At 45.9% G+C, this 13,392-nt stretch overlaps 1 protein-coding gene across 3 annotated transcripts in view; it reads right to left on the reverse strand.

Moving 5' to 3' along the window:
- LOC125455201 (NHS-like protein 1) overlaps nucleotides 1-13,392 on the reverse strand; it is a 295,658-nt gene that overhangs the window by 84,148 nt on the left and 198,118 nt on the right. The window contains exon 1 of one of the 3 annotated variants that reach the window (XM_059648748.1): nucleotides 11,643-11,703. The exons of the other annotated variants lie outside the window; for them this stretch is intronic. Coding sequence (XP_059504731.1) covers nucleotides 11,643-11,658 — 16 coding nt within the window. The 5' untranslated portion in view covers nucleotides 11,659-11,703. Of the gene's footprint in view, nucleotides 1-11,642; nucleotides 11,704-13,392 lie in introns of those variants that run through there. 3 annotated transcript variants of the gene reach the window in all.

Here is a 13,392-nt window from a genome sequence, read left to right on the forward strand (position 1 = left end):
GTGTAATAAACTCCTGTTTCTAAAACAAATCTGCAGCCTCATATGAATACATCTGAGTGATTGATCACCCTGCTAACTAACTAAACAGAAACACCCACATGGGGGAGGCGATGGCCTAGTGGTATTATCGCTAGGTTGTTATTCCAGAGAACCAGGTAATGCCCTGGGGACCAGGGTTCGAATCCCACCATGGCAGATAGTGGAATTTGAATTCAATAAGTGTCTGGAATTAAGAATCTAATGAATACCGTGAATCAATTGTTGGGGAAAAACCCATCTAGTTCACCAATGTCCTTTAGGGAAGGAAACTGCCATCCTTACCTGGTCCGGCCGACATGTGACTCCAGACCCACAGCATTGTGGTTGACTCTTAACAGACCTGTGGGCATTAAATGCTGCCTGGCCAGCAATGCTCCCATCCCATGAATGAATGGAGGAAAAAAAAACCCACGTTCAAACCAGATTTCATTTTGAGTTCCAATTTGTCCAGTACTACCATCAGCTGGAATCATAACCACCAGACTGGAATCTATTTGGGAACTGGGAGATTAGTGGAATATGAACTTGCCTGGGCAGAACAACAACACCTTAAATTTAGGTAGAACCTTTAAGGTAGTGACACATACCAAAGTGCTTCACGAAAGAATTATAAAAGACTGTACAACACTGAGCCACATTAAGATACAGTAGGACAGATGTTAAAAGCATGGTTAAACATACAGGTTTATGAAGGTTCTTGAAGGATGAGGTAAAGCTAGGGTAGAGAGTATTCCAGAGCTTGAAACCTTGGCAATGATGGACACAGCCACCAATAGACAGTACACAAGGCCAGAATTAAAGCAATTCAGAGATCTTGGACAACATTACAGAGATTGGGAGAGGCGTGCAGGTCATTGAGGCATTTGAAAATAAGAATGGAAACTGTATAATCAAGATGATTCTTAACAGAAGAACAAGGAAAACACTCTTATTTGAACAGAAGGAAAATAGTGTGCAGTCAAAAACTGACAGTGATCTGGGGGTTCCCAAATGACAATAAATTGAAAGTAGTGTAACAACGTTTGGTAGCACCAGGTTTGTTGCAATAAATTAAGTGATCATCATTGAGCAAAAATAGCGAGCTAGTCCTGCCACTCTATGATTCTCTGCAACTTCACTTCACAGAATTAATATGATTTTTACAGAAGATGGTAAGCGGGAAGTGGTAATGTCACTAGACTATTAATCCCGCACTCCAGGTTAGCAGGATGGTGAAATTTTAATTTAGTGAAAATCTAGAATGAAAAGCTGGCCCAATAATGATCATCGCCCTAAAAACCCATCTAGTTCCCTAACGCCATTTAGGGGCTCTAGCCAACAGGAAACTGCAATGTGACCAGTGTGGTCACTTCCCTCTGAAATGGTCTAGCAAGTCATTCAGTTCAATGAATGGTGGCACATTCCATTAATGAATATAAAAAGCACATTCTAACTGCACCAGCTCTCCAATTCAGCCACACACCTGGTGCTATTTCCAAATTCTCCATGTAACAATGCACATTCACCCTTTTCAGCAAACAGGCTAACTCCCAGCTGAAAACCTCAAAAGAATTTCCGCATCCCAGATGCTGCATGGAAAAGATTTTCCCTTTATCATAGAGTCATACAGCATGGAAATAGACCCTTCGGTCCAACCAGTCCATGCTGAACGCCATCCCAAAATAAACTAGTCCTACCTGCTTGCTCCTGGCCTATATCCATCCAAACATTTCCTATTCATGTACTTACCCAAATGTCTTTAAATGTTGGAGTTGTGCCCACATCCACCACCTCCTCAGGAAATTCATTTTACACACAAATCGCCCTCTCTGTCAAAAAAATGTGCCGCTCATGTTATCTTTTAAAAAAAAATCTCACTCCTCTCACCTTAAAAATGTGCCCCTTAGTCTTGAAATCCCCCATCCTAGGGAAAAGACAACTATCATTAACTCTTTATATACTCCTCATTATTTTATAAACTTCTGTTAGGTCTCCTCTCAACTTCCTGTGCTCCAGTGAAAAAAGTCCTAGCCTATGCAGCCCTTCTCCACAACTCAAATTTTCCACACCCAGCAACATTCTGCTTCTTTCACTCGATACTTCAAATCTATGCTGGCACAAGTGGGAACTATTTCTTCACCTCCACTCTGCCCAGTCCAATCGAGGTCCAGTTACTGTTCCATTTAGAACACAATCAAAAATTCTGTGAGTGGCGGTGGTAATTGCAACACAAAAGGAATAGTGTGATCATAAAGATACAGAAGACGACAACAATGATCGGATTGTGAGGAAAACTGAAGCTGGGGGGGTTGGGGTTGCAGAATGCAGACCTAATCAGCTGAAGCAGCAGACCAATGAGTGAGTGTGGAACCAACTCTCTGTGGAAATGGTAGAAGCGGTCAGTACCGATTCATTCAAATGCAAATTGGAAAGATTCCTTTCAGGAAGCAATATTTTGGAAACCAATGAGGGTAATTTGAGGCCTCATATATGGTAAGCGTAAAATAAGCAAAATGCTGCAGATGCTGGAAATCTGAAATCAAAAACAGAGAGAGGAAAAATTTGACAATAAACATTAAGTTTAGCATCAGAATCAAACGAGAATCATAAATGGACACAAATGTTAAGTTTGTTTCTCTCTCCACAGATGCTGCCAGGCCTGCTGCGTTTCTCCAGCATTTTTTTTATATTATCTCGAGTAACTGTAGCTCGATTTCAAGGAACAGCTAGCTTCGGATTTAGGATACCCAAAGCATCATAATTTGAGGTCACCTTTCATTGTGTTTGGGTCTGCTGTACACTAATTGAGGGAAGACAAACCGAGGCCTCAAGTATTTCTGAAAAAAAGATATGCCAGCAAAGCCTGTCATTTTGTGCTCCTCTGGACAAACATGCAAGAATGTTAACTTTCTAAGGGAGCCACAGGTCACGCTGCATGAGAAAAGGAGGTTGATTAGTTGACAGGTCAACCGGGATTGTTCAACATATTGCCGTGGAGAATGCAGCAGGCTTTTGTTCCAGGTGCTTGAGCTGAATTCCAGAATGTAGCAACGCCAACACATGTTCCCCTTGCTTCAGAGTCAGGTCCCTGCCAGTGAACTTATGTAACTTTCAGCAAGCACAAAGGAGTTACATTGTGAGCCCGGATGATTATCTTAAAGTAGTTGTTAGCATGATTTTTGACAGAGATGCAGCAGCCCTTGCAATCCTAACTCAGAGCTGAATAGTCAGTTATGAGCTTTCACTCTCATCCTCCACAGTACGATGGGCCAAGCTGTCGGTCATGGAATAATAAAGTGTGGGGCTGGATGAACACAGCAGGCCAAGCAGCATCTCAGGAGCACAAAAGCTGACTTTTCAGGCCCAGACCCTTCATCAGAAACGGGAGAGAGGGCGAGGCGGATTCAAGATGGATAGAGGAGAAGATTGGTGGAAAGGAGACAGACAAGTTGAAGAGGCAGGGTTGGAGCCAGTAGAGGTGTGTGTGGATGGGGAGGTAGGGAGGGGATAGGTCAGTCCGGGGAGGACGGACAGGTCATGGGGGCGGGCTGAGGTTAGTAGGTAAGAAATGGGGTGGCGGCTTGAGGTGGGAGGAGGGGATAGGTGAGAGGAAGAACAGGTTAGAGAGGCGGGGACGAGCTGGGCTGACTTTGGAATGCAGTAGGGGGAGAGGAGATTTTGAAGCTTGTGAAATCCACATTGATACCATTGGGCTGCAGGGTTCCCAAGCGGAGTATGAGTGGCTGTTCCTGCAACCTTTGGGTGGCATCATTGTGGCACTGCAGGAGGCCCATGATGGACATATCATCTAAGGAATGGGAAGGGGAGTTGAAATGGTTCGCGACTGGGAGGTGCAGTTGTTTATTGCGAACCGAGCGGAGGTGTTCTGCAAAGCGGTCCCCAAGACTCCACTTGATTTCCCCAATATAGAGGGAGCCACACCGTGTAGAGTGGATGCAGTATATACATTGGCAGATGTGCAGGTGAACATCTGCTTGATGTGGAAAGTCTTCTTGGGGCCTGAGATGAGGGTGAGGGAGGTGGTGTGGGGGCAAGTGTAGCACTTCCTGTAGTTGCAGGGGAAAGTGACGGGTGTGGTGGGGTTGGAGGGGACTTTGGAGCAGACAAGGGAGTCGCGGAGAGAGTCGTCTCTCCAGAAGGCAGACAAGGGTGGGGATGGAAAAATGTCTTTGGTGGTGGGGTCGGATTGTAGATGGCGGAAGTGTTGGAGGATGATGCGCTGTATCCGGAGGTTGGTGGGGTGGATTGTGAGGGCTAGGGGATTCTCTTTTGACGGTTATTGCGTGGACGGAGTGTGAGGGACGAGTTGTGGGTAATGCGGGAGACACGGTCAAGGGCGTTCTCGACCACTGCGGGGGTGGGGGGGGGGGGGGGGAGGGAGAGTTGCGGTCCTTGAAAAAAGAGGACATCTGAGATGAATGGGAGTGGAATGACTCATCCTGGCAACAGATGCAGCGGAGGCATAGGAATTGGGAACAGGGGATGGAATTTTTGCAGGAAGGTGGGTGGGAGGAGCACCTCCCAGTCACAAACCATTTCAACTCCCCGTCCCATTCCACAGACGACATGTCCATCATGGGCCTCCTGCAGTGCCACAATGATGCCACCTGAAGTTGCAGGGACAGCAACTCATATTCCGCTTGGGAACCCTGCAGCCCAATGGTATCAATGTGGATTTCACAAGCTTCAAAACTCTCCCCTCCCGCTAATGCATCCCAAAACCAGCCCAGCTTGTTCCCCCTCTCCCTAACCTGATATTGCTCTCACCTATCCTCTCCTCCCAACTCAAGTCGCACCCCCATTTCCTACCTACTAACCTCATCCCGCCCCCTTGACCTGTCCGTCCTCCCCAGACTGACCTATCCCCCCCTACCTCCCCACCTACACTCACCTCTACTGGCTCCATCCCCACCTCTTTAACTTGTTTGTCTCCTCTCCACCTATCTTCTCCTCTATCCATCTTCGATCCGCCTACCCCTCTCTCCCTATTTATTTCAGAATCCTCTCCCCCTCCCCCTTTATTGAAGGAGGGTCTAGGCCTGAAACGTCAGCTTTTGTGCTCCTAAGATGCTGCTTGGCCGGTTGTGTTCATCCAGCTCCACACTTTGTTATCTTGGATTTGTCAGCATCTGCAGTTCCCATTGTCTCTATCAGTCAGGGGGATGGGCAGAATGGCTACTTCCTAATGGTGCGTGGTTCCAATGCTCGAGGTGTCTAGGCCAGAATTATACACACCTCGGGACAGGGTTTCACCAAGACAAAAAGCAACATGTATAGTACACTTTTAGCAGGTCCAAGATATTCCAGTGGCATTCTAGGCTTCTCTACACCACATTCTAATCTAATAGTAGATCTATCCAGCCCAACCTTAAATTCTGAGATCCTTTAAATACCTTCAGAGCAAGCTGAACAATTCACAGGGTGAGTGATGAAGTTCCACAGCTGGAGATATTTATCATATTACACAGCTTCCACTGGGGTACTCTACTTATAAACAACAGATTTTCAACCTAATCGAACAAGTATTTCGGCTGTCTCATTGCAGAGAACCAGCACTCTGCTGACGTTGCTGTTTAAAAGAAATGCTTTCCCCACCACATTCTCCCTGCAATAACTGATGACGTAAAAGAGATTGAGCACGAAATTCGTTGATGCGCATCAGACGTAAGGACCACGTGGTCTTTCTCTCTTACAATTAATCAGTACAATAGCTCGCCCTTGATGGTTTACGGTTAAGGTATGGTGAGGTATTAAGGTTTGTCTGAACACTGTATGGGAGTTGCCATACAGATATTTCTTCCACGAAAACAATATTGGCAAGGACACACAGGACAATTCTGCTATTTTTCATTTAAATAGCGTCGAGAGATTTTACATCCATCTGAGAGATCAGATGGGATCTCAGGGCAGCACTTCCTCCTCTCCGTACTATAGAACAGAGGGACCTAGCGGTTCCAGTACATAATCCTGAAGCTTGTGTCACATATGGACAAGATGGTCAAAAAGGCTTTTAGTACACTTGCCTTCACTGCTCAGTCCTTTGAGCATCGGAGTTGCAAAGTCATGTTGAGGTTGTACAGGACATTGGTAAGGCCTCTTTTGGAATACTGTGTCCAGCTCTGATCGCCCAATTATTGGAAGGATATTATTAAGAGAGGGTTGAGAAGAGATTTACAAGGATGTTGCTGGGTATAGAATGTTTGAGTTATATAAGAAAGGCTAGACAGGGTGGGACTTTATCCACTGGAGCATAGGAGGTTGAGAGGTGGCCTTACAAAGGTTTATAAAATCATGAGGGGCAATAGATCGGATTAATGGTGGGTGGCTCTTCACTAAGGTGGGGACTTCACAACCAGGGGGTACAGTTTTAAGGTGAGATGAGAGAGATTTAAAATAAAGACATGAGGGGCAAATCTTTTCACACAGAGGGTGGTTTGCATGTAGAATGAGCTTCCAGAGGAAGTGGTGGATGTGGTAGAGTTACAATGTTTAAAAGACATTTGGATAAGTACATGAATAGGAAAGGTTTGGTCTGATATGGGCCAGGAGCAGGCAGGTGAGACTAGTTTAGTTCAGGCTTATTTTCAGCATGGAATGATTGGACTGAGGGATCTGTTTCCGTGATGCATTACTCTATGATTTTGAACTCCTGCCTTGGCGAAACATTCCAATCTATATTATCAAGTGGGGTTCAAACCCACAACCTGCTGAGTCAGGTGACAAGGCCATTCACTGAGCCACAGCCAGATACGTGAATTACTCCCAAACATGCCAGGTTTGGCCCTGAATCCCCGATTGTTCAGGAGAAACTCTGCACTGACCCCCGTGCAGCATGCACTCGGTTGGAAGCTGCTAAGGGTCACAGCTTCATGCGGGTTCCACTGAGAGCATCATTCTACGAGTATGTAAAGATATCAGGTCAGGGTTTATCTATTTCATCCATCAGTTCCACTGTCCTCTTGCATCACGCGCCAGATAATTAAAAAGGCAGCAAAGATCTATTACAACACCAGGCAGTATCAGTGTGCAACAGGTAGCAGCAGTATGCAATGCTATCAATTATTTATGGAGAAGAACCAGAACCCGCTGTGCAACAATAGGCAATCAATCCCCATTTTCCAGTTATCGTGGAACAAAAACACCATTGTCAAATATTTTCATCAGGACAGCATGGCAAGAATTCAAAATCTCAAACAGAATAACAAATTATCCAGCATGAGAGAAGGTGACTGGTTGGAAAGTAGTCTCTGATTGGTGCAGAGATGGTGGGAACTGCCAATGCTGGAGTGTGAGATAACAAGGTGTAGAGCTGAATGAACACAGCAGGCCAGGCAGCATCACAGGAGCACGCAAGCTGGCGGGTCCAGACCCGAAACGTCAGTTTTCCTGCTCCTCTCATGCTGTCTGGCTTGCTATGTTCATCCACACTATGTTATCTCTGATTGGTGCGGGTGTTGCCATGAAGAACGCACCAGAGAATAGTCAACTGCCAAGCTTTTGGTTAAATTTAAACAAGACATATTGACTCTGAATGGTCAGGGCATTGCAAGAGAAACTTTTATCAGCCATCTTCAAGTTCTGGAGGAACTCCAAAAACACGGGAAAACACTGATCTCTTGCCAATAGCTGCAGAGTTTTTAAAGTGCAGGCAGAGGCCATTCAGCCCACTGTGTCTGTGCTAGGCACATTCTCCATCACTTTGCCATAGTTTTGTATGCCGAGGAATTTTTATGTTTAAATTTAACCTACTTTTGGTACGGGTAAATATCTGGACATTACTGAACAGAGAAAGGTTTAGATCAAATGGCAGAATTTGATGTGATCCAGGGCAACGGCAGAGGACTGGGTTAGGGAAGATGGTTCTGGCTGCAGCTCCTGGACCTTGAAATAATAGCAGATGACAAGTCCATTCAGCCCATCCAGAAAGAAACTAGAGTGCCTCCCCTACTGCAGCATCAAATTACTCCTTGTATGATGCCTGGGACTTAGCCAACACCATTGTTTTGTGCAAAGGATGTTTGGATATGATATAAAACACTTGGTGACATCCTGCCTTGAAGAAAGGCGATATATAAATGCAATAAGACATTTGTGATAAATATTAGAAAGCCAACAAAAAAAGTTATCAAACTGGTCTATGGTAAAGTCCAAGAGAAAGCACAATGTATCTCAAGACCAGATGACAACAGAATGTAGCTCTAACAATGGAGAAGCAGCTTCATGAAGGGGTGTTGGCTGGTACTTAACTCCATTGATGAATGAGGAAATCCAAAACACAGTGTGCATAGTGAGTTTTGAGAAGATTTGTAGCTCAGGTTGAGGTTCTGGATGTGAGTTTGCTTGCTGAGCTGGAAGGTTCATTTTTAGACGTTTCGTCATCATTCTAGGTAACATCATCAGTGAGCCTCCGGTGAAGCGCTGGTGTTATGTCCCGCTTTCTATTTCTGTGTTTAGGTTTCCTTGGGTTGGTGATGTCATTTCCTGTTCTTTTTCTCAGAGGGTGGTAGACGGGCTCCAAATCAATGTGTTTATTGATGGAGTTCCGGTTGGTATGCCATGCTTCTAGGAATTCTCGTGCACATTAAAAGTCAAATCTCCCACAGGTGGCAGAGCATTGAATTGCACATACCATATATAAGGCCCTTGTCTGACCACAATTGGAATACCGTGAACAGTTTTGGGCCCAGGAAAGATTTACAGGCATTGGGGTCAGGAGTCACGGGATACAGGGAAAAGGGATGGAAATAGAGTTGAGAATTAACAGATCCGACTGAATTCAGTGGAGCTGGCTCGATGGGCAGAATGGCCTTATTCTGCTCCCACATCCTTCACTTAGGTCATTCCTTCTGGTCATGAGAATTTTCTTCATCGAAGGTTAGAACTAAACAACTTGGGAATTGAAATTGTGTTTTTCACGATCACAGCAAATCTCTAAATACTTTTCAACCAATGAGGTACTTGCCCGATGGGAAACACAGGAGCTGAACTACATACAAACAGTGAAGTGACAATGGCCATCTAATCTTCTTTATGATGTTGATTGTGGGATAAATATAGGTCGCAAGGGCAGAGATTTATGGTAAGAGGGGAAAGATTTAAAAGGGACCTGATGGGCAATTTATACACAGAGGGTGGTGCATATATGGAATCAACTGCTAGAGGAAGTGATGGAGGTAAATGACAACATTTAAAAGACATTTGGACAGGTACGTCGATAGAAAAGGTTTAGAGGCATGTGGGACAAACACAGGCAGATGGTACTAGTTTAGTTTAGGAAACTGGGTCGGTACGGACAGGTGGACTGAAGAATTTGTTTCTCTGACTCTATGACCTTTAAAGGTACTGGAGTGAAAGAGAATGCAATGGACTGGTGCAGGGGTCTCGCTGACCTTAGTTCCTCATGTTAAATAAGAAGGAAGGAACAGGTGCTATGTAAAGGAATGTGATGCATCGGTGCCTCAAAGGGTTGCAGCACTTGCATTTACAACAATTCCTCAAATCACTTGGAGACTCTAGGGTGTGGGTAGGGGAGCAAACCAGAGGGTATAATCTTCCGGGGTTTTGCCTCCCACGGGCTCAGGGACCCCCTAAAGGAGCTACCTGCCAGCCCACCACATCTCATTGTCCCTCTATTACAGGTCAAACATCAAGAGGGGTGGGAGAGGCATGAGGGAACCATTCATTGGCTGTTTAAAGGGCCTCAATAGGGCCAAAGGTGAGAAGGCCACCTGTTGCCACCCTTGTCCGTAAAATGGGCAAGAGGTTGGGTGTGTGAGTAGGCAGTGGGCAGGAGTTTTACAGCTACATTTCAGTCAATTATTCCATCTCCAACATGCCAGGGACTGGGGGGAAACAGGAGAAGTGTGTAAAATTCCCTGCAGTGCTTCTATTCTGGAAACAAAGGCAGTCTGCTCTTCAATTCAGACCAGAGTACAGCCTGGTACTCGGCACAGATGGAATCTGAGGAATGTTGGGAAGAATCTCTGCACTCTACAAACAACTGTTTTACGGGATGTAAACAAACTCCTTTCTACTCTCACCGAAGGCTACAACCCTTCCCTGCACAGTGGTACAAAAATGTCAGACTGCTTTTTACTTGACATTGCATCTGGAACCACACAAGCTTCTGGCTACTTTATGCTCCCGTGCTTTGCGGTAAGGAACAGCTGTGCCTGGGATAGCAACCGGAGACAGGGGATGTTGGGATTAGGATGGGAAAGGGGAATTGGGGATGGTTTATTGCTTACCAAGACTCCACACAACTTCTGCAGTGACTGTCTCACTGTCCAATGTTGACATCGAGGAACAGAAATCAGGCCATCGCAGTTTCAGAACCCAGTGTGAAGTTAACTGGTATTATCTTAGAGATGGGGCAGTGCAGATTTACCAGAATGGGATTGGAAATTAGAGAACAGAATTCTGCTAGGAATTCGAAGGAGCTGGGATCCTGGGAGCAACTCAGGGTTCTCTTCCAACTCAATAAAAAAAACTGGCATCATCACTGCGAGTTGGGACAAGTACCAGCCAAACATACTATAGCCGTGATCTTTGCAAATGTAGCCAAACCAAGGTCAAGCCAGGCATGTTCTCTGGCATTATTTCAGGGGAAAAAAACAAAGGGATCTCATGCTGTTGTCTTGGCTCAAAAAATCTCAATTTAAAAACACATGATATGGGTTGCGGGTCATGGGAGCTTGCTGTGCACAGGCTGACTGAAGTATTTTCTACATTACAACAGTGACTACACTTTGAAAGCATTTCTTTGGCTGTGAAACATTCTGGGACATGCTGAGGTTGCAAAAGGGAGTGTTCAAAATGCAGGTTTTTCCTTTCTGGTTCCCATTCAGTGAACCCCAGGGAAGTGTGTGTGTGGGTGGGAAGGAAGCAAGCTTTTACTAATGGTCTCCATGTCTCTATCGCCTGAAGGGTGCAATGGACAATGGAGGGCCAGGGCATCCAGCAGTATCACAACATTGGTAAAAGGATAGAAGTAAGGGTGGTGGGGAGACAAGGAAGGGAGGGGAGGAGGGAGACGCAAGTAAAACAGTCACAAATGTAAGCGAGCAAAATGTAAGCCAATCCTGTTTAGCGAGTGCACTCAGGAAACAAACCTCACAAACTGGACAGGCTGACATGGCAAGCCTACGTAAAATATTATACCTTCTTGCACTTTATACACACAAGCAATTAACAGCACAGGTTGTAGCAACAGGTAAATTCAGTGATTCAAAGACAACCCCCAGTAAAAAGGATAGTCTTAACACCATAACTCGATGAATAAATACAGAGTATGAGGAGCTGGAAAGGATTAAACCCTTCCTGCGATCTCTCTCACACAGCCCTACAATCCAGATGCTCGAATAAAACAGGTTCGTGGAGTCACAATACCTTTCTCCACTTTAGGTAAAAGCTGACACAGACACTCAAATAAAAATTCTTAGCCTAAAGTCAGCAACACTAGTTTCCCAGCGACCGGTTCAGGAAAGTTTCCAGGAAGGCTTCCAGAGGTCAGATTGATCCCATTAAGAACCCAGTAGCAATTTTCTTTTTTAAAAACTTAGCAACAGAGCGAAGAAGAAAGTTAAACTCCACACTTTGGTTACCTTTCAGACAGAACATCTTGGAGGCATTTTGAAGAGAAAAACTTGTGGCAGACTTGCTGGTCTGTTGATGATCTATTGAAGGATGAGGGAGAACTCGAGCACACTGACTGAGTTCACTCAATGCTCCAGGAGACCAGTACAAGAACATAGTCCAAACCAGCTGGACTGCTGCCTGACCCCGTTGAAGCTCACGCCCACTATTGTTTGAAAGCCTGAGGGATGGGATGCCGTGAATTGGGGTGTGGAGCAGGGGCAGAAGAACTTGGAGAGTCTCCGTGTTCGGCCTATCTGCATTCCTGTTAGTGCTGTTTGTGGAATGTATGCCTCCTCTATGCTCAGTGCTTTAACACGGTAAAAACTGTCTGAAGGTTGGCACTCCCACCTCGGCTCACTTCATCCCTCTGAGAACAGAAATTGCCACTTCTGCTCCTGGCTTTTATTTCAGATTTACAGCACCTGCAGCATGTGGCTGTCGGAGCAGCTGGGCCCACCCAAGGCGGAACTGCCCCCACAAAAAAACAACATTGCAACCTGATAATCGGTTTCAGTGCAGGGAGTCGAGGGCTAAGTACTGAACAGGACGCTGGGGAAAACAGCTCTGGTCTTCATCAACAACGTACCGACTGGGTTCTTCAATGTCTGCCTGAGGGCGACAGACAGGGCCTCAGTTTAAGGCTGCATCTGAAAAAACAGCGTCTCTGACAGTGTCACATTCCCCCAGTACTGCACTGAGCCAGTCAGCTTGGATGGTCTCTGCGGTAAATTCAGACCAAACGAGGCATGGATTACTCTATCAGCACCCACCTTCCTCAGGAAGGGTCACCGGTCCCGAAACATTAACTCTGATTTTCTTTTTTTCTTCACAGATGCTGCCAGACCTGCTGAGCTTTTCCAGCAAATTCTGTTTTTGCTCCTGATTTGCAGCATCCGCAGTTCTTTCAGTTTTTATTCAGTTGCAGATCTTTCCCTACTCTCTGCTCACTGACTAGTGGTTGGCCCAGTCGTTAGCCCTGTTGCCTCACAGCGCCAGGGATCCTCTCTCAGATTGGAATGTAGGGTAAGAAGTTTCAGAATCCACACTGCCCCCTCCACTTGACTGCTGGCCTGTACACATGGCCCTTTGGCTCACCGCTGGGTCATAAAAGCATCACAACAGGTTTCAGGTGGGACCTGCCCAAAGATGTTGGGGGTGGGGGGGAAGCGTTTTGCGCTAAGGATGCTCACTGAGAGGTGTACATCACTGAATCCAGGATGTACTGTACTCTAGAGATAATGGGAACTGCAGATGCTGGAGATTCCAAGATAATAAAATGTGAGGCTGGACGAACACAGCAGGCCAAGCAGCATCTCAGGAGCACAAAAGCTGACGTTTCGGGCCTAGACCCTTCATCAGAGAGGGGGATGGGGGGAGGGAACTGGAATAAATAGGGAGAGAGGGGGAGGCGGACCGAAGATGGAGAGTAAAGAAGATAGGTGGAGAGGGTGTAGGTGGGGAGGTAGGGAGGGGATAGGTCAGTCCGAAGAGATTACAAGAGAGTTGCAATGGGAGAGAGATTCCCTGAGGTTGTACTGTACTCTATCTGGGAGCCAGGCTCTCAGTTAAGAGCTCAGGGACCCACTACCATTTACAAAAGGATTCAAGTTTACACTTGCTTCAGACTGGGTGCACAAACCTCGCAGTGACAAAACCTTCGGGTGTTGGAGATCGGGTTTCTAGGTGCAGGATTTTGAGCTGTTAGTTATCATTCAC

The sequence above is a fragment of the Stegostoma tigrinum genome, chromosome 9 (genome assembly GCF_030684315.1).
Source record: "Stegostoma tigrinum isolate sSteTig4 chromosome 9, sSteTig4.hap1, whole genome shotgun sequence".
In the NCBI taxonomy this organism is placed as follows: Eukaryota; Metazoa; Chordata; class Chondrichthyes; order Orectolobiformes; family Stegostomatidae; genus Stegostoma; species Stegostoma tigrinum.